This window comes from Amyelois transitella, chromosome 31, assembly GCF_032362555.1.
Source record: "Amyelois transitella isolate CPQ chromosome 31, ilAmyTran1.1, whole genome shotgun sequence".
In the NCBI taxonomy this organism is placed as follows: domain Eukaryota; kingdom Metazoa; phylum Arthropoda; class Insecta; order Lepidoptera; family Pyralidae; genus Amyelois; species Amyelois transitella.
The window spans coordinates 3221401-3241803 of NC_083534.1; the positions used below are offsets into that span (position 1 = coordinate 3221401).

At 42.9% G+C, this 20403-nt stretch overlaps 1 protein-coding gene across 4 annotated transcripts in view; it reads right to left on the reverse strand.

The window, feature by feature from the left end:
- Positions 1-20403, reverse strand: part of LOC106138957 (spectrin beta chain, non-erythrocytic 5) — an 81731-nt gene that overhangs the window by 52251 nt on the left and 9077 nt on the right. For all 4 annotated transcript variants that reach the window (XM_060953274.1, XM_060953273.1, XM_060953276.1 and 1 more), the window contains 19 exons: positions 19700-19788; positions 19166-19319; positions 18005-18140; positions 17151-17363; positions 16230-16376; positions 15371-15541; positions 14135-14315; positions 11591-11763; positions 10711-10901; positions 9534-9728; positions 7792-7966; positions 7300-7412; positions 6908-7020; positions 5384-5508; positions 3568-3707; positions 2838-2940; positions 1954-2027; positions 1270-1363; positions 203-357 (listed from right to left, as the gene is read on the reverse strand). In XM_060953274.1, the coding sequence (XP_060809257.1) occupies positions 203-357; positions 1270-1363; positions 1954-2027; positions 2838-2940; positions 3568-3707; positions 5384-5508; positions 6908-7020; positions 7300-7412; positions 7792-7966; positions 9534-9728; positions 10711-10901; positions 11591-11763; positions 14135-14315; positions 15371-15541; positions 16230-16376; positions 17151-17363; positions 18005-18140; positions 19166-19319; positions 19700-19788 (2742 nt within the window). The remainder of the gene's footprint in view (positions 1-202; positions 358-1269; positions 1364-1953; positions 2028-2837; positions 2941-3567; positions 3708-5383; positions 5509-6907; positions 7021-7299; positions 7413-7791; positions 7967-9533; positions 9729-10710; positions 10902-11590; positions 11764-14134; positions 14316-15370; positions 15542-16229; positions 16377-17150; positions 17364-18004; positions 18141-19165; positions 19320-19699; positions 19789-20403) is intronic.

Below are 20403 nucleotides of genomic sequence, written 5' to 3' on the forward strand. Positions count from 1 at the left end.
TAAAAAAGAATCCCAAGTTTGTAAGCCTATCCCTTAGTCGCCTTTTACGACATCCATGTGAAAGAGATGGAGTGGTCCTATTCTTTTTCGCACTGGTGCCGGGAACCACACGGCATGAGGATGCAACCAGTAGTGTGTAGTCCAGTAGCAGCTCAGGGTCTGATGCTGGAGACACAGCGTCTCATCACCAGCAGCTGGTTACCTCCTGTGCTTCCTCTGCAGCGCCGCCTGCCTTAGCTTGCTGCCCTTGTCGCGAGAGGACGCCACCAGCGCCTCCCAAGCGCCGTGTAACGCGCTCAGCCTCTCCGACACTTCATTAGCGCGCCCCGGGTCCGATTGCTGGAGGGAGGCTCCGATCTGATCAACAAACACATCTGATCAATAAACATTGCAAGTGATATGTTTCTTTTATAACTATGCACTTACTATTTTCTTGTTACTGTGTAAACTTTCTATGCAATAAAGATATTACAAACAAACAAACAAACAAACAAACAGTACTCGTTATAAATATAGGGTACATAATATGTTACGGCATAAAAAAAAATTAAATAATAAATATTGGGTACATAATATGTTACGGTAAAAAAAAATGAAATAAAATATATACAGGACGAATTACACAGATTGAGTCAGCCTCGTAGTAAGTTCGTAACTACGAGATACTAACTCAACGATACTATATTAAATACTTATATAGATAAACATCTAAGACCCAGGCCAATCAGAGAAAGTTCGTTTCTCATCATGCCCTGGCCGGGATTCGAACCCGGGACCTCCTAGCCAAATCCTAGCACGAATTCGAACTCTGTTACAGACAAGCGCACTACCGCTGCTACCGCTTCATGCAAGCTCGGCGGTTTCGGGTACTTTTGACCTGACCCTTTACCAGGACGTCCTTAATTATATATTTTGTGTACATAAATAAATAATTAAGAACCGAAAATATTGGTGCCGTGTGGTTCCCGGCACCAATACAAAAAAGAATAGGACCACTCCGTCTCTTTCCCATGGATATCGTAAAAGGCGACTAAGGGATAGGCTTATAAAATTGCGATCCTTTTTTAGGCGATGGGCTAGCAACCTGTCACTATTTGGATCTCAATTCCATCATAAAGCCGAGCAGCTGAACGTGGCTATTCAGTATTTTCGAGACTATTGGCTCTGTCTACGCCGTAAGGGATATGGACTTGACTATATGTATGTATGTAAATAAATAAATAAATAAATAAAGTCAGGTAAAAAATAAATAAATACAAACAAACTTACACTCTCAACACTGCGCAGCTGTTTCTCATTGGCCTGCAGTTCCCTTTCGAATGCTTCGTGTTTCTGCAGCTTCCGTTCCAAGTTAGCCAAATCCCTGTTTGTAACGAAAAGGAATAATAAATTAAAGTTTGTAAGCCTGATCGGAAATGTAAAAATAAAACGTCTAACTGTAAAAACTCTCAATGAAAACAATAAATAAAAACCTCTGTTATTGAAAACAATAACTATAATTATTTGCCGTGTGGTTCCCGGCACCAAATAAAAAAATAAAAAAAAGAATAGGACCACTCCATTTCTTTCCCATGGATGTCGTAAAAGGCGACTAAGGCATTGATTAATAAACTTGGGAATTCTTCTTTTAGGATGGGATGGCTAGTAATGTGTAGAAGAAGCGGCGGAACAAACAACACTACAGCATTTTACCGGACGGACCGGACCATCTTAGTGTGTCCCGTAAAAAAGAATCCCAAGTTTATAGTCTATCCCTTAGTCGCCTTTAACGACATCCATAGGAAAGAGATGGAGTGGTAATTAATATTCTTTTGTTCTATTTGATGCCGGGAACCACACGGCACACGTTCTACTCATCACAAAATAGTGCACAATGCCACGCCAAAGAAATTTGCACTTCAAAAACTTTAAATTCGTAATGCGCTCCCAATTTTTCTCGCATTTCATAAATACCTGTAGCTCTGGTCCTTCGCTGTCCTCGTCTTGTCTTCGATCCACGCCTCTAACTCTTCCGTGGCCGCTATGAACTGTCAACGAATAAATAAATTTATTATTTATTTGTTTATGTACACAAAATTTTATACATTATACAATCCTACTAATACTATAAATGCGAAAGTTTGTGAGTATGTCAGGATGTCAGTATGGATGTTTGTAACTCTTTCACGCAAAACCTACTACACGGATTACGATGAAATTTGGTATGGAAGTAGCTGAAGACCCAGAATAACATATAGGCTACTTTTTATCCCGGAGTCCCCGCGGGAATGATTCCACGCGGGCGAAGTCGCGGGCGGCCTCTAGTATACAATACTACAATTACACATTATTTAATAAATAATAATAATAAATAACGTTTATTTGCTCTTCACAAAAATGTTCTATTCACATAAATGTTGTATTTATACTACAATTTGCATAATTACTAATTTACAATGATTAATTAGTGCCGTGTGGTTCCCGGCAACAATAAAAAAAGAATGGTCCACACTCCATCTCACGGGATCCACTCACACGGCACAATAATATTATTATGGGCATCATTGAATCCCTCAAGGATGAATCCCCGTTTTATTTTTCACATTCTCCATTATTTCTTCGCTCCTTATAGTTGCAGCGTGATGTTATATAGCCTAAAGCCTTCCTCGATAAATGTTCTAGTCAACGCAAAAGAACTTTTCAATTCGGACCCTGAGATTAGCGCGTTCAAACAAACAAACAAACTCTTCAGCTTTATAATATGTTCCTGAGATTAGTTCGATCAAACAAACAAACTCTTCAGCTATATAATATAAGTATCTATACTTATAATTAATAGAATTTCATGGCATACGAACCTGATGATGAGCCAGGCTGGCCAGCAAGTCTCGTCTCCTGTCAGCGGCCGCCTTCCTTACGCCGTCGCGGCGAGACAGCACGGCGGCGCGACGAGCGGCGATGCTGTGTAAATAAAATAAATAAATATACGTAATATACGTAAAAGGCGACTAAGGGATGGGCTTACAAACTTGGGATTCTTTTTTTAGGCGATGGGCTAGCAACCTGTCACTATATGAATCTCAATTCTATCATTAAGCCAAATAAATAGCTGAGCGTGGCCTATCAGTCTTTTCAAGGCTGTTGGCTCTGTCTACCCCACAAGGGATATAGACGTGACCATATGTATGTATGTATTCTAGTACAAAGGTGACTTTCATAGGATTACATACGAATGTATGTATGTATGTATCATTCGGATATGTTCGCTCAGGCACATACCGATGATTTCTATGCTATTTTGAGAAAGAGATCAGCCTCAATGCTTAAGCGAGTGCGGGCCAGTACGAATGCTATCCTGAAAACCATTTGTGGGAGGTATGATTCACCCATTATGAAAACTTGGGTGAACCGATGCATTACGGGCCCGACACATTGTAGCCAAATTATTAATGTTTTATTTTTATTATTTTCTTATTAATATTGATTTATACTAACACAGCCAGTAAGTTAAATTGTTACTAACACTATGGATTGCAAAATCTGAAATAAAGAATTTATTATTATTATTATCATTTGGAAGACACTCACTGTTTGGCGGCGTAGTGCGGAATGCCCTCGAGCGCGGCGGCCCGCTGCCGGAAGCCGGCCAGCCGCTCGTCCTGCGCCGCCAGCCGCGCCTCCAGCTCCTCGTGCCTCTTCAGCAGGGCTTCCACCTCGTCCACTGAGGACTGGACGGAGGGAAAAGGAAAACAAATTTAACATTATCCTACTAGTAGTATTATAAATGCACCCGTTATACTCCTGAAATTCAAAGCTCCTCGTGCCTCTTCAGCAGGGCTTCCACCTCGTCCACTGAGGACTGGACGGAGGAGAAAAGGAAAACAAATTTAACATTATCCTACTAGTAGTATTATAAATGCACCCGTTATACTCCTGAAATTCAAAGCTCCTCGTGCCTCTTCAGCAGGGCTTCCACCTCGTCCACTAAGGACTGGACGGAGGAGAAAGGGAAAACAAATTAACATTATCCTACTAGTAGTATTATAAATGCACCAGTTATACTCCTGAAATTCAAAGCTCCTCGTGCCTCTTCAGCAGGGCTTCCACCTCATCCACTGAGGACTGGACGGAGGAGAAAAGGAAAACAAATTAACATATCCTACTAGTAGTATTATAAATGCACCAGTTATACTCCTGAAATTCAAAGCTCCTCGTGCCTCTTCAGCAGGGCTTCCACCTCGTCCACTGAGGACTGGACGGAGAGGAAAGGAAAAACAAATTAACATATCCTACTAGTAGTATTATAAATGCACCCGTTATACTCCTGAAATTCAAAGACAAATAATAATAATTTATCCTACTAATATTATAAATGCGAAAGTTTGTGCGTATGTCAGGATGTCAGTATGTATGTTTGTTACTCTTTCACGCAAAAACTATTGAACCGATTATGATGAAATTTGATATGTAGGTAGCTGAAGACCCAGAATAACACATAGGCTACTTTTTATTCCGGAGTTCCCGCGGGATTGATTGTTACGTTATGATAGAGTTTTAAAGCGGACGAAGTCGCGGGCGGCCTCTAGTATTCAATAAAACTGTAAGTCACGACACGAGTCTCTGTTTGTTTATATCTTTTTATCCTACTAATATTATAAATGCGAAAGTTTGTATGTCAGGATGTCAGTATGGATGTTTGTTATTCTTTCACGCAAAAACTAATGAGCCGATTACGATGAAATTTGGTATGTAGGTAGCTAAGGACCCAGAATAACATATAGGCTACTTTTTGTCCCGGAGTTCCCGCAAGATTGCGTTTCCATGCGGACGAAGTCGCGGGCGGCCTCTAGTGGTATATAAACGTGTTAAATTTCGACACATACATACATATAATCACGTCTATAAGAAGAAGTTGGTAAAGTCAGGAAGGTCATGACCCCCAGTACTCACCCCACAATGTTTATACTCCAGATAAGCCTCGTGCGCGCCGCTGGACGCGTCTATTTGATCCGCTTCACGGTTGAAGGTCTGAAGTTGAGGAAATCAGTAGCCAGCTCCAACTAATCTCTGATTTTAATAGCTGAAGCTAGGAAGGTCATGACCTCCATTACTCACCACTTAATGTTCATACTCCAGATGCGCTGCGTTCGTCTGTCTGGTCCGCGTTGCGATTCAATGTCTCAGGCTGAGCTAGCTGCTTAACCACTTTGTCCTTGACCTATATATAGCTGAAGTTAGGAAGGTCATGACCTCCATTACTCACCACACAATGATCACACTCCAGATGCGCCTCATTCGTCTGTCTCATCCGCGTCATGGTCTAAGGCTGAGCTAGCTGCTTAACCACTTTGTCCTTGACCTATATATAGCTAAAGTCAGGAAGGTCATGACCCCCAGTACTCACCCCACAATGTTTATACTCCAGATAAGCCTCGTGCGCGCCGCTGGACGCGTCTATTTGATCCGCCTCACGGTTGAAGGTCTGAAGTTGCACTAGTTGCTTCAAGTAAGCATCTTTTTCTTGCCATGCTGTGGAAAGAAATATAAATTCCGTATAAAGAGAACTGCCTTCAATCGATATCCTTCTTTTTTGAAGTCGGTTAAACCTTCCTAAACGTGCTCCAACGTTTAACAGACACTTTAATAAAAACCGCATTGAAATCGGTTCAGCGAAGCACGAGATAATCGCGGACAAACATACATGCATAAATACATACTCGTACATAATATAGAAACACATACATTCTCACTTAATAGAAGGTCACAAATACTTGTTAAACTGTACCACTTTGTTAAACTAATAAAATATTTTCATTTTTCATTTTTTCATATTTTCATACATAAATAAATACATGCATACAAGTCAAACTGAGAACCACCTTTTTTTGAAAACGGTTAAAAATAAACTAATGTGGCAACACTCGCCGCACACTAGACATTAAATAGGTATATCCATGGATTCACGGAACATTAAAAAATGTGCTGAACAAAATCATACTACATGTACTTATTTCAGTTTGTAACGAATAAACTCAAAAGTTACCGCACCGATTTCGATAATATTCGGCATAGAGACAATTGACATAGGGTACTTCTTTGACTGGAAATCTCCACGAAAACGATGAAACGAAAAATATGAGCAAAGACAATAAAGAACGCAAACCGGACATGAACGCAGAATGGAGGAATTCTTCTAGAGAAATAGCAATCTTCCTCCTGGCTTTAGTCCCGGTTGCATCCTCACCACTCTGGAGAGGAGCCCGGGTATGCCTTTGACCGTGGATCCTGGATTGGGCGAGTCAGGTTTTGACACGAAGCGACTCCCGTCTGACCTCCGCAACCTTTGCAGGAGGGCTTCATGATCAGACGCTGTGTCTCCAGCATGAGACCCTGGGCTGCAGGAGTGGACTACGATCTTTCTCCTGGCTTTAGTCCCGGTTGCATCCTCATCACTCTGGTTAGGAGCCCGGGGCATGCCTATAACCATGGATCCTGGATTGGGCGAGTCAGGTTTTTACACGAAGCTACTCCCGTCTGACCTCCGCAACCTTTGCAAGTAAACCTGACCCGTATTGGATTGATCATGGTTACACATCTTGTTACCTGAACGTCCAGTTTTCCTCGCGATGTTTTCCCACACCGTAAGAGCATCGGTTAGTATTCAAACTAATGTACATAACTTTATTTGCCAAATAGCTGAACGTGGCCATTCAGTCTTTTCAAGACTGTTGGCTCTGTCTACCCCGCAAGCGATATAGACGTGACCATATGTATGTATGTATGTATGTACATAACTTTGAAAATAGTCATTGGTACATGGCCGAGGTGGGATTTGAACCTGTGCCTTTATACGCCTCACGCATTTCGACCTTACACCGATTCGACCATCGACCATTTTATTTATTTATACAAAAATACAAACAGATACCTTTCTCGACGGCAGCCTTCTCCTCCTGCAAGACCTTGATCCTCTCAGCGACGTCTGTCAACGAAGGATTGTGGGCCAGCAACTGCTTCCCGAGGGCTATCACTTCTTTGAACCTGCAAGAATTACAAATTAATTAACATTAATTCCCTTTTTTAGGCGATGAGCTGGCAACCCTGTCAGTATTGGAATCTCGATTCTGTCATAAAGCCAAATAGCTGAACGTGGCCATTCAGTCTTTTCAAGACTATTGGCTCTGTCTACCCAGCAAGGGATATAGACATGTCTATATTTATGTCAATCCAGTCCATAGCGAACCACAGACTCCTCTAGAAGATACAGCCTTCCGAACAAACAAACAGAAGATACTCGTAACAACATTTTGACAATCTTACTCGTCATCATGGGCCTTCATGTCGTCCCTCAGTTCCTGATGCTGCTTGTGCAGAGACTCCGCCGTGGCTACATCCTTGGCAGTCGCCTCTTGACCTAGCTGACTCTGGACGCTCTGTCAAATTCAAAATTAATATAAATCCTACTAATATAATAAATGCGAAAGTAAGTTTGTATGTCAAAATTCAAAATTAATATAAATCCTACTAAAAAAGTTTGTGAGTATGTCAGGATGTCAGTATGAATGTTTGTTACTCTTTCACGCAAATACTACAGAACCGATTACGATGAAATTTGGTATGTAGGTAGCTGAAGACCCAGAATTACATATAGGCTACTTTTTATCCCGGAGTTTCAGCGGGATTGATAGGGTTACCATGCGGACGAAGTCGCGGGCGGCCTCTAGTATTTAATATGTCCCTAAATAATATGTAACGCGATTCACCAGACACCGTGTATACACTATAGCTGAAGTGACCGGTCACCCATCTCACCTGCAGCCAGTCACGTAGTTGCTGACTGCCGTTGCCGAAGACCTGGTGTCCCACGGCGCTCTCCAGCCGCTGCCTCCTCTCCGCCGCCTGGGCCTGACACCTCTGCCACATCTGATGGATCTCCTTCTGCCTACCCTCGACGTTCGCCCGCTCGCTTGGATATTGAGATTTTACGCTGTTGGTAGAATAAAACAGATTTTATTACTCCCTCCTGTTCAACATACATACATACGGCCACGTCTATATCCCTTGCGGGGTGGACAGAGCCAACAGTCTTGAAAAGACTGAATGGCCACATTCAGCTATTTGGCTTTATGATAGAATTGAGATTCAAATAGTGACAGGTTGCTAGCCCATTGCCTTGAAAAAAATCCCAAATTTGTAAGCCTATCCCTTAGTCGCCTTTTACGACATCCACGGGAAAGAGATGGAGTGGTCCTATTATTTTTTGTATTGGTGCCGGGAACCACAAGGCACCTGTTCAAATAACAGTTTATAATTTATTTCAGTCTCGTGGCAGCCGCGAAGGACCGCAAAGCGAGATTGGAAGACGCACCATGACGAGGAAAAAGGTGAAGCTTTTGTTATACTCCTTCCACCTGGTTTTAGTCCCGGTTGCATCCTCAGCACTCTGGAGAGGAGCTCGCGGTGTGCCTTTGACCATGGATCCTGGATTGGGCGAGTCAGGTTTTTACAGAAAGCTACTCCCGTCTGACCTCCGCAACCTTTTCATGTAAACCTGACCCGTATTGGATTAATCATGTTTACACATCCAGTTGCCTGAATGTGGTGGTTTCCTCAATATGTTTTCCCTCACCACAAGAGTATTTATTATTATTTTTTAATTAGATTTGAATAAACAATGTCATTAAAATTCGCCATAGTTTGAACCAAACGGTCGTATATACCTGTGTACTTCATACCACGCCAAAATGCTGCATGCAACAACATGTATATAGATATAAAGTTAAATTTTTTTACAAAAAAAAACATAAATACATACATATAATCACGTTTATATCCCTTGCGGGGTAGACAGAGCCAATAGTCTTGAATATACTGATAGGCCACGTTCAGCAATTTGGCTTATTGATAGAATTGACATTCATATATAGTGACAGGAAAATTAATTTATCTCAAATCAAAATGTACATTCAATATGGCAATATTTGATTAACTAAAATTGTTATGCGCTTTTTTCGCTACAAAATTTACCGTTTGATTTCCGGTACTTCACGAAAGAACCACATCATGTCTTTCCCATGGATGTCGTAAAAGGCGAGTAAGGGATATAAAGGCTTATAAACTTGCGATACTTTTTTTAGGAATCTCAATTCTATCATTAAACCATACATCTGAACATGGCCTATTAGTCTTTCCAAGTCTGTTGGCTATTTCTACCCCGCAAGGGATTTAGACGAGATTATGTGTATGTATATTATATACTAACTAGCTGTGCCCGCGACTTTATCCGCGTGGTATAGTTATTTGGGCAGGCATCATTGAAGCTCTCAGGGATGAATAATTTTCCCCGTTTTTTTTTTCACATATTCAATTATTTCTTCGCTCCTAATAGTTGCAGCGTAATGTCATATAGCCTAAAGCCTCGATAAATGGTCTATTCAACACAAAAAAAAAATTCAATTCGAACTAGTACTTCCTGAGATTACCGCGTTCAAACAAACAAACAAACAAACTCTTCAGCTTCACAACATCATACAGTATAGACATATATAACTCACGAGTCAGCCAGCAACGAGACGGTGTTAACTTTCTCCTTGAGCGGCTCCAGCTCCCTCTCGAGCTGCGCGTGCCGCCGCTGCAGGGCGCGGACGGTGCGCAGGTCAGCAGCAGGCTCGGCGTTGGCCGCCAGCTGCTGCTCCTTCTCCGCCATCCAGTCCAGTGCTTCGTCGCACGTGCGGCTGAAGAGTTCCACGCTGGAAACAAAATGAATAATATATAATGATAAAGAATCTATTTAAAAAAAAAAAACATAACATCAACTTCTTCAATGGACCCCTACGTGTATTTATTTATTTCATCAAAACTTATCCTATCATTACAGTCATAAAAACCAATGCGATAGACAAAGCACCTTATACATTAAATTCTTACACAATATTAACAATTATAACATAGAACAAATATCGTAGTTCTTGTAAACTCGCTCAGAGAACAATGAAAAATATCTATATTCCCACGCAAGCCTCTCAAAAATTCGGGGTGTATAGACCCGTGAAATCCAAGACGATAATGAATAAAGAATCTCAATTCTATCATTGAGCCAGACAGCTGACAGTGGCCTGTCAGTCTTTTGATTTTTTACAAGACTGTTGGCCCTGACTTCTCTACAAGGGATAGGTATAGGCGTAGGTACTGTTCAACGCAACTATAAAAAAATAAAAATAAATATATACGGCACAAATCACACTGATTGAGTTAGCCTCGAAGTAAGTCCGAGACTTGTGTTACGAGATACTAACTCGACGATACCATATTTTATAATAAATACTTACATAGATTAACATCCAAGACTCAGGCCAATCGGAAAAAGTTCATTTCTCATCATGCCTCGGCCGGGACTTGAACCGGGGACCTCCAACTCCTACTATCTCCAACGAGATAAACAAATTACAATCTCCTCGATTGTGGTCAAAGGCAGACCCTGGGCTCTTCCACGGCAAGGCCATCAACGAGATAAACAACTTATTTACCCTCGATGCCGTACCGTGTGGTTCCCAGCACCAATAAAAAAAAATAGGACCACTCCACCTCGTTCCCACGGATGCCGTAAAAGGCGACTAAGGGCTAAGCTTACAAACTTGGAATTCTCCTATTAGGCGATGAGCTAACAACTTGTCACTATTCAAATCGGTCTATTCAACACCGTTGGCTTCTGTCCACCTTAATGAGGGTTACCTGGAAGCCCCCTCCAGACTCTTCTCCTTCTGCTGCTTCAGCATCAACAGCTTGTTCCACTGCTGGTGCAGCTGCTGTTTCCTGGCCGTCGCCTTGGCCGCTTGCCCGTGGTCGGCCGCTACGAGCTCCTCGGCGGCCGAGTCGATGTGCTCCAGCCGTTTCGAAGCAGCTGACAGGTCCGTTACGAATTTCTGTGAAAGGAATAATAATAAGTATAAATTGATAATACGAATAATACGTATTATCAATTTATATTTATACTTATAGTGCCGTGTACACCAATGGAAAAGTAATTATGACCACTCAATTTCTTTACCATGGATGTCGTAAAAGACTAAAGGGGACTAAAGGGTAAGCTTATAAACTTGGGATTCATCTTTAAGGCGATGCCATCATTAAGCCAAACAGCTAAACGTGGCCGACTGGTATTTTTGATACATACATATACACGAATAGTCACGTCTATATCAATAGCGGAGTAGACAGAGCCAACAATGATAGAATTGAGATTCAAATAGTGACAGGCTGCCAGACCATCGCCTAAAAGAAAAATCTCAAGTCTACAAGCCGATCCCTTAGTCGCCTTTTACGACATCCATGGGAAAGAGATGGAATGGTCCTATTATTTTTGTATAGGTGCCGCGAACCACACGGTACGGTATTATGTTTAAACATCTATTTATCTCGCTCTGCGCAAACGCCAATCTCCTGTTTGGTTTCCTTCCACCCAAAGGTTGACTGGAAGAGATTGGATTAGCGATAAGTCCGCCTTTTTTTTTTGTATATACGGAACAAATTACACAGATTGAGTTAGCCTCAAGGGATATAGACGTGACTATATGTATGTATGTATGTTAAACATAATACAACGCACACTCACCTCGTACTTCCTCTTGGCCGTGTCGACGCTGTCCTCCCTGTCTTCCGTCCGCAGCATCTTCTCTTTCTCGCGCACCCACTTGTCAAAGTCATCGCATTCCGCGAAGAACGAGTAGAGTTTTATAGCGTCTTCTAGAGCGGCGCGACGCTGCTCCGACAGTGTTAGGAGCTCGTCTGGTGTTGAAATAAATAAAAATTCAATAAATAATACACAAGTATGGAAATGTCTCTGTCGGTGGGGAGGCGTGACTATCTCTGCCTTTGTTTCAGTGCCTGAGGTAATGGACCGTAAGTACTTACTTTATAGACCGGTTACATAATAAATTTTGGAGTCTTTTGCGATCTCTCTGAAGCATTTGATAGCGTTGATCATTAGACACTTTTGAGCAAACTAAGTCAATATAGGTTTGACCACAAACCAAATGAACTAATGGCATCCTATTTGACTCATAGGCTTCAAACAGTACACATTAATGTTCTTAAGTGAAGCGGATCAAGCGTCGGAATGGGTGTTCCTCAGGGTTCAATATTAGGACCATTCCTCTTCTTGGTATATGCCAATGACTTGCCTTCAATGGTGGAAAAACAGGCTGGCATAGTGTTGTTTGCCGATGACACATCTTTGATATTTAAATAAGATCGCCATAGCGAAAATGTAAATTCGGTAAATAATATATCATCGGTCATATTTAATTGGTTTTCAACCAACAATCTTCTATTAATTGCTAATAAGACCCAATTCGTAAAATTTACCCTTCCATACGTAAGGCAGGCCAATACTGACACACTACTGGAAGGCCAAAAATATGATTACAATGTTTTTAGTATTAAGAGGCTTATATTTCTAAACTTTCTTATATACCTTGTATCCAATTTTGAAAATAAATCTATACTTACATACATATAACCATAGTGACAGGTTGCTAACCTGTCGCCTAAAAGAAGAATCCCAACTTTATTAGCCTATCCCATAGTCGCCTTTTCGGAGTGGTCCTATTATTTCTTATATTGGTGCCGGGAACCACACGGCATGGCAAATAAATCTAATCTATTCTAATTTGAATGGACAAGGAGGAGCAGGTAATGCCGACCGTATCTGGTCTGCAGGCCGCGATGTGTCGTTTTTTTAATTTTTTCTTTAAATATGTAAGTACACATGAATTATCGAATGAATTGTGCCGTGTGGTTACCGGTACTAATGAAAAAAAGGAATAGGACCACTCCATCTCTTTCCCATGGCTGTCGTAACAGGCGACTAAGGGATAGGCTTACAAACTTGGAATTCTTCTTTAGGCGATGCGCTAGCAACCTGTCACTATTCGAATCTCAATTTCATCATTAAGCCAAACAGCTGAACGTGGCCTATCAGTCTTTTCAGGACTGTTGGCTCTGTCCACATATAGACGTGACCGTATTGTATGAATTATTGAATGGGTCAATGATTGGAGCTGGTAATGATTGAAGCTGGCAATGATTGGAGCTGGCAATGATTGGAGCTGGCAATGACTGGAGCTGGTAATGACTGGAGCTGGCAATGATTGGAGCTGGCAATGATTGGAGCTGGCAATGAGCTGGTAATGATTGGAGCTGGTAATGATAGGAGCTGGCAATGATTGGAGCTGGTAATGATTGGAGCTGGCAATTATTGGAGCTGGCAATGATTGGTGCTGGTAATGATTGGAGCTGGTAATGATTGGAGCTGGCAATGATTGGAGCTGGTAATGATTGGAGCTGGCAATGATTGGAGCTGGCAATGATTGGAGCTGGCAATGATTGGAGCTGGCAATGATTGGAGCTGGTGATGATTGGAGCTGGCATTGGAGCTGGTAATGATTGGAGCTGGCAATGATTGGAGCTGGTAATGATTGGAGCTGGCAATGATTGGAGCTGGCATTGGAGCTGGTAATGATTGGAGCTGGCAATGATTGGAGCTGGCAATGATTGGAGCTGGCAATGATTGGAGCTGGCAATGATTGGAGCTGGCAATGATTGGAGCTGGCAATGATTGGAGCTGGCAATGATTGGAGCTGGCAATGATTGGAGCTGGCAATGATTGGAGCTGGCAATGATTGGAGCTGGCAATGATTGGAGCTGGCAATGATTGGAGCTGGCAATGATTGGAGCTGGCAATGATTGGAGCTGGCAATGATTGGAGCTGGCAATGATTGGAGCTGGTGATGATTGGAGCTGGCATTGGAGCTGGTAATGATTGGAGCTGGCAATGATTGGAGCTGGTAATGATTGGAGCTGGCAATGATTGGAGCTGGTGATGATTGGAGCTGGCATTGGAGCTGGTAATGATTGGAGCTGGCAATGATTGGAGCTGGCAATGATTGGAGCTGGCAATGATTGGAGCTGGCAATGATTGGAGCTGGCAATGATTGGAGCTGGCAATGATTGGAGCTGGCAATGATTGGAGCTGGCAATGATTGGAGCTGGCAATGATTGGAGCTGATAATGATTGGAGCTGGTAATGACTGGAGCTGGTAATGATTGGAGCTGGCAATGACTGGAGCTGGTAATGATTGGAGCTGGTGATGCCCACCGTATCTGTCCTGCAGGCCGCGCATGGTGTCCCGCACGCCGGCGCTGAGCGGGCCGGGCGCGGCGCGCGAGCCGCGGCGGGTGGCGGGCCGCGCCCTGCGCACGGGCACCACCTGCTTCACAAGCACCGTCTTCTTCACGCGCTGGACGGTGCGCACTTTTTCCGGGCGGCGTACTTGCACCTGTGGGGAATTGGGAAGAAAGGACGCATAAATAAGTTTGTATTCTTCATTGGATTCATTGGACACAAAAGGTACACAAGCATTTTTTGCTTACTAGAGAATCCTAACAATGTATCTTTATACACTTTGTGGTAAATGAAATAAATTAATTTTTATTTATTTATTGGCATATACGGTTTTGACGTACAATATTTTGGCAAAACAGGTCTAAGGCATAATTGATTTTTGGCATACGTACTATAAAAGTTTCTAAGTAAATTTTAGGCTACGCTTGGTAACTTTTGACCACTGCAATGCAGAGCGAGCGGAGCTTCAACTTCTACAAAGTAAATAAAAGTAGATTTTTAAAACAGTGTTGAAATCCTTCTAATGTTATAAATGCGAAAGTTTGTGAGTATGTCAAGATGTCAGTATGGATGTTTGTTACACTATCACGCAAAAACTTCTGAACCGATTACAATGAAATTTGCGATGTAGGTAGGTAGCTGAAGACCCACAATAACATATAGACTACTTTTTATCCCGGAGTCCCCGCGGGATTAATTCCACGCGGACGAAGTCGCGGGCGGCCGCTAGTTAAATATACCTACGGCCACACCTAGCGGGGTAAAGAGAGCCACACTCACCAGTACCACACTGGTTTCAATTGAATTTGTTATTAATGACCCTCACGTAGTTGTCCGAAACGAAACCGTCCGTCCGGTCAGCTTTCCGGACCGACCACCGGTCCGGTTTCCACTTGTTGATAAGGAAACCCACCTAGCAGGGTAGACAGAGCCACACCTGCCGGGCAGACAGAGAGCACTCACCGGCCGGAACCGGTCAGCTTTTCGGACCGACCACCGGTCCGGGTTCGTCTTGTCGATGAGGAAACCCACCTAGCAGGGTAGACAGAGCCACACCTAGCGGTACAACTCTAGGCTCAATCTCCCTCACGTAGTTAGCCGGAACGAAACCGTCCGTCCGGTCAGCTTTCCGGACCGACCACCGGTCCGGTTACCACTTGTCGATAAGGAAACCCACCTAGCGGGGTACAGAGAGTCACACACACTCACCGGTACAACTCTAGGCTCGATCTCTCTCACGTAATTAGCCGGAACGAAACCGTCCGTCCGGTCAGCTTTCCGGACCGACCACCAGTCCGGGTTCGTCTTGTTGATGAGGAACATCACTTCACCCTTGCTGATGGTGATACCCTGGCCGCTGAACGCGTATAGAGCTTTCACCTGTAGGGAAATTAAAATTTATTACATACATACATCCATATGGTCACGTCTATATCAGACAGACGTAGACACAGCCAACAGTCTTGAAAATTACTGATTGGCCACGCTCAGCTATTTGGCTTGAGATTCAAATAGTGACTACTTAGTGGTAGCCCATCGCCTAAATAAGAATCCCAAGAGCCATTACAAAGGCCACGCTCAGTATGGCTCAACGACAGAAATGTGATTTAAATAGTGACAGGTCGCTAGCATCACCTACAAGAAGAATTCAAAGTTTATCAGCCTATCCCTTAACCGCCGTTCACGACTTACATGGGAAGTTTACACAAACAAACAGACAAACAGACTGTTCTATGTTCAAATGCATTGTCCAATTGATAGGAGTTGTCATTATGTGAATCAGTTGCAAATAAACAATCATCCCGTCTACACGTTGGTTTTCCTTTAAACAGTAGTACAAACCATAGTAACCCTTATTCAATCGTACACAGACATACAGACAGACATACAGACAGACAAACATACAAACAAACATACAGACAGACAGACAGACACACAAACAGACCGACAGACATACAAACATACAGACAGACAGACAGACAAACAAACAAACAGACAGACAGACATACAAACAAACATACAGACAGACATACAAACAGACATACACCCACACACACACTCATCTCACCTGCGGCACGCTCCTCTCCTCTGTGACAGTGCGGTGTTCCAGCCTCTCCACCGGCTCCTCCTCCCAGACCTCGGTGGGCACCAGCCGGGACTCGTTCACCCACTCCTCTTCCTCCATCGCCGGGTTGGACTCCACTTCTGTTGGTAACTGTTGAGAGGGGAAAAGAAAAGAGAAAGAGTTAAAAAAGAGTGAGTTTAACAGGTGGATTTATTATAGAAATGACAGCAACATTTATATGAGACTATATATAAACTGTCATTATTTGAATTTGAGTAGTATAACACACACACACACACACACACAATCACGTCTATATCCCTTGCGGGGTAGACAGAGCCAACAGTCTTGTAAAGACTGATAGGCCACGTTCAGCTATTTGGCTTTAAGATAGAATTGAGATTCAAATAGTGACAGGTTGCTAGCCCATCGCCTAAAATAGGAATCCCAAGTTTATAAGCCTATCCCTTAGTCGCCTTTTACGACATCCGTAGGAAAGAGATGGAGTGGTCCTATTCTTTCTTGTAATGGTGCCGGGAACCACACGGCCGGAGTAGTATAACGGGTGGATTTAATAATGACAGCTATATTTTTATAAAATTACTAGCTGTCCCGGCAAACGTTGTTTTGCCATATAATTAATTTATATGGCAAAACAACGTTTAAACAACTATTAATTTCTAGTTAAAAAAATGTTAAGGGTGGACAACCCTTATCGCTAAGGGGTATGAAAAATAGATGATAATTTAGTGACGTTTGAAATGTCCCATAAGGGAAAGTAAAAAAAATAATTATTTAAATTAATTTAGATATACATATTCTACCAGCAAATAAGCGCTGTCCTTATAAAGACTAGTAGCAAAAAATCACGTCATTTACCTCGCAATCGGCCAAAGAATCGCTAGGAAAAACCTCACAACTGACCTGCAACGTGTGTATGCCGGCGTCGAGCAGCCGGTGCGCGTGCGCAGCGAGCGCGGCCAGCTCGGCGCCGTACGCGCGCACGTCGCCGTGCAGCGGCCGGTGGCGCGCCAGCAGCGCGGCGGCGGCGGGCGCGTCGCGGCCGCAGTCCGGCGTCGCCACCAGCGCGCGCTTCTCCTTCATCCACGACTCGGACTCGTTCGCGTCCGCGTAGAACTGCCCGAGGAGAAATTAATAAATAAATATAGTATACAGGTCTTCCCACGTCTTCAATTAAGGACGTCCTGGTAAAGGGTCAGGTCAAGAGTACCCGAAACCGCCGAGCTTGCATGAGGAGAGTTATGAATGTGGATGAAGCGAAGGAAGTGTGCAGAGATCGTGGCAAGTGGAAAGAGATAGTCTCTTTGCCTACCCCTCCGGGAAAGAGGCGTGATTTTATGTATGTATTGAAGCCCTCAAGGATGAATAATTTTTCCCGTTTTTTTTTTCACATTTTCCATTATTTCTTCGCTCCTTATAGCGTGATGTTATATAGCCTAAAGCCTTCCTCGATAAATGGTCTTCAATACGAACCAGAAGTTCCTGAGATTAGCGCGTTCAATCAAACAAACAAACTCTTCAGCTTTATAATATTAGTATAGATTAATGTGTAATGTAGATTTAAGAGATCTACATTTGCAAATTGACGTCCGATGAAAATGCTGCAGTTATAATTGGATTTAAGTGATGTGACGTCAATAAGTGATACCTTGTGTCCAATTTTGAAAATAAATCTATTCTATTCTAATAACCAGCTTTCGATGGTGATAAAAAATATCATATTAGTTACCGTTTATATGTATGTATGTATGTTATACCTGATGAGCCTCAGCAGCGTCTGCCAACAGCTTCTCCCTGGCCGCCGCCAGCTCTCTGAGCACCTCCCACTGCTGGTTCAGGGAAGACAATCTCCTCTCTATTTCCGCACTCTTCGGATGCTTCGCGTCTATCAAACTGTGAATTAGAAAATGCATTTTTAAACTCATATTTTACATGTCAACTAATATATATATATATTATATAGACAATATATAATATATATATATATATATATATATATATACAATCACGTCTTTATCCCTTGCCGGGTAGACAGAGCCAGCAGTCTTGAAAAGACCGTTCGGTTACGTTCAGCTTATCATTAAGCAACTTATAATATATATATTTGTTTGTTTGTTACGTCGTCACGGGTTATCTACTGAATTATTCTTCTTTATTTATTGTTTATTCACGTATATATAATTAAGAGTTTGCAGAAGAACATAGTGTTCTTTTCGTCCCGGTCAAAACTGTAGTTCCCGTGGGATTAGAAATATCCCGTGGAATTTGCGAAAAACCTGAATTCTTTTGTAGGTGGCGTTAAATTCATCACTTTTTATAAGTGGCCTGCCACGGCTCCCCAACATTTGGGAGCCATTCTTTAGCGGGGAACACTGCGGTATGCGCGGGCGCACGGCCGCGTACCGCGCATCGCTCACGTCACTTCCTTCCGCTACAACACTCGACCAGGCATATCACGGCGGACTCATACATGTGAAATATTGTACGTCTACCCCGCTACGACCACGAGGACTACAGGCGGCGGGCGTCGACAGGCCTATTAAATACGTGTAGGACCTGTCAGTGCCGTGTGGTTCCCGGCACAAATACAAAACAAAAAAGAATAAGACCACCCCATCTCTTTCCCATGGATGTCGTAAAAGGCGACTAAGGGATAGGCTTATAAAATTGCGATCCTTTTTTTTAGGCGATGGGCTAGCAACATGTCACTATTTGAATCTCAATTCCATCATTAAGCCGAGCAGCTGAACGTGGCCATTCAGTCTTTTCGGGACTATTGGCTCTGTCTACCCCGTAAGGGATATAGACGTGACTATATGTATGTATGTAGGAACCTGTCAATAGAATTTCAAGTTCCTATAGACAAATATCGTTATCCGCCCAGATTTACGTCTGAACTGTACTCTCCTCTTACGTACCTCTGCCCTTTGGCCCTATGCCTCTGGGCCACGTGGTCCCTGGCCCTCAGCTCGTGCGCGAGCGCAGTGTGTTTCTGTCTGAGCGCGAGAACGCCGCGGAGATCTTTAGCCGCCACTTCCGCCCGGCAGATCCGCTGTTTGTCGGTCACCCATCCTGTTAAAAAAAATGTCATCATTGTGAATGCGTGTGGCACAAAAAAGGCATAGGTTCAAATCCAACCTCGGCCATGTGCCAATGACTGTTTTCGAAGTTATGTACATTAGTTTGAATACTAACCGATGCACTTACGGTGAGGGTAAACATCGTGATGTAACCTGCATATTCAGGCAACTGGATGTGTAACCATGATCGATCCAATACGGGTTAGGTTTACATGCAAAGGTTGCGGAGGTCAGACGGGAGTCGCTTCGTGTCAAAACCTGACTCACTCAATCCAGGATCCATGGTCAAAGGCACACCCCGAGCTCCTCTCCAGACTGGTGAGGATGCAACCGGGACTATAGTCAGTAAGAAGAAAAATAATAAAGCTTCACCTTCTTCCTCGTCATGGTCTTCCAAGAATTGGTAGAGGTTCCTAGCGTCTTCCAATCTCGCTTTGCGGTCCTTCGCGGCTGCCACAAGACTGAAATTAATTATACATTGTTATTTGAACTGCGCACACTATTGTGTATACTGATTGTATTGATTATGTTCCAAATTTTGTAAGCCGTGCGGTTCACTGCACTTTAAAATGGGACCACTTCATATATTCCCCATGGATGTCGTAATAGACGACTAAGGGCTACCAATTGAATCTCAATTCATTCATTAAGCCAAACGGCTGAACGTGGCCTATCATTTATTTTATTTTAATTTTATTTAATCATTTATTCAAGACCAACTTTGGATCAATTTTTGTTAGTAAAATAAAATCTTAAAAATAATGTTAGAAAGTACATACAAAGAAACACAGCCACAAATAATTCTTTGTAACTGTTGTCTACCCCGCAAGGGATATACATTAGACGTGATTATAAATGCATGTTGACGTTATGAATTATGGGTACTATCAGACAGGGGTGGTCAAGAGCCAAAAGTCTCCTTCCATGCCCCCCCCCCCCTGAACCCACACTCAACATCCCCGCACCTGTCATAGGACTCCTCCAGGTGCTGCAGCTGCTGCGCGGCGCCCTCTCCCGCTCTCCAGCGAACTAAACCCCACTACAGACACTTAGAAGTTCCAGTATTATCAGATAAG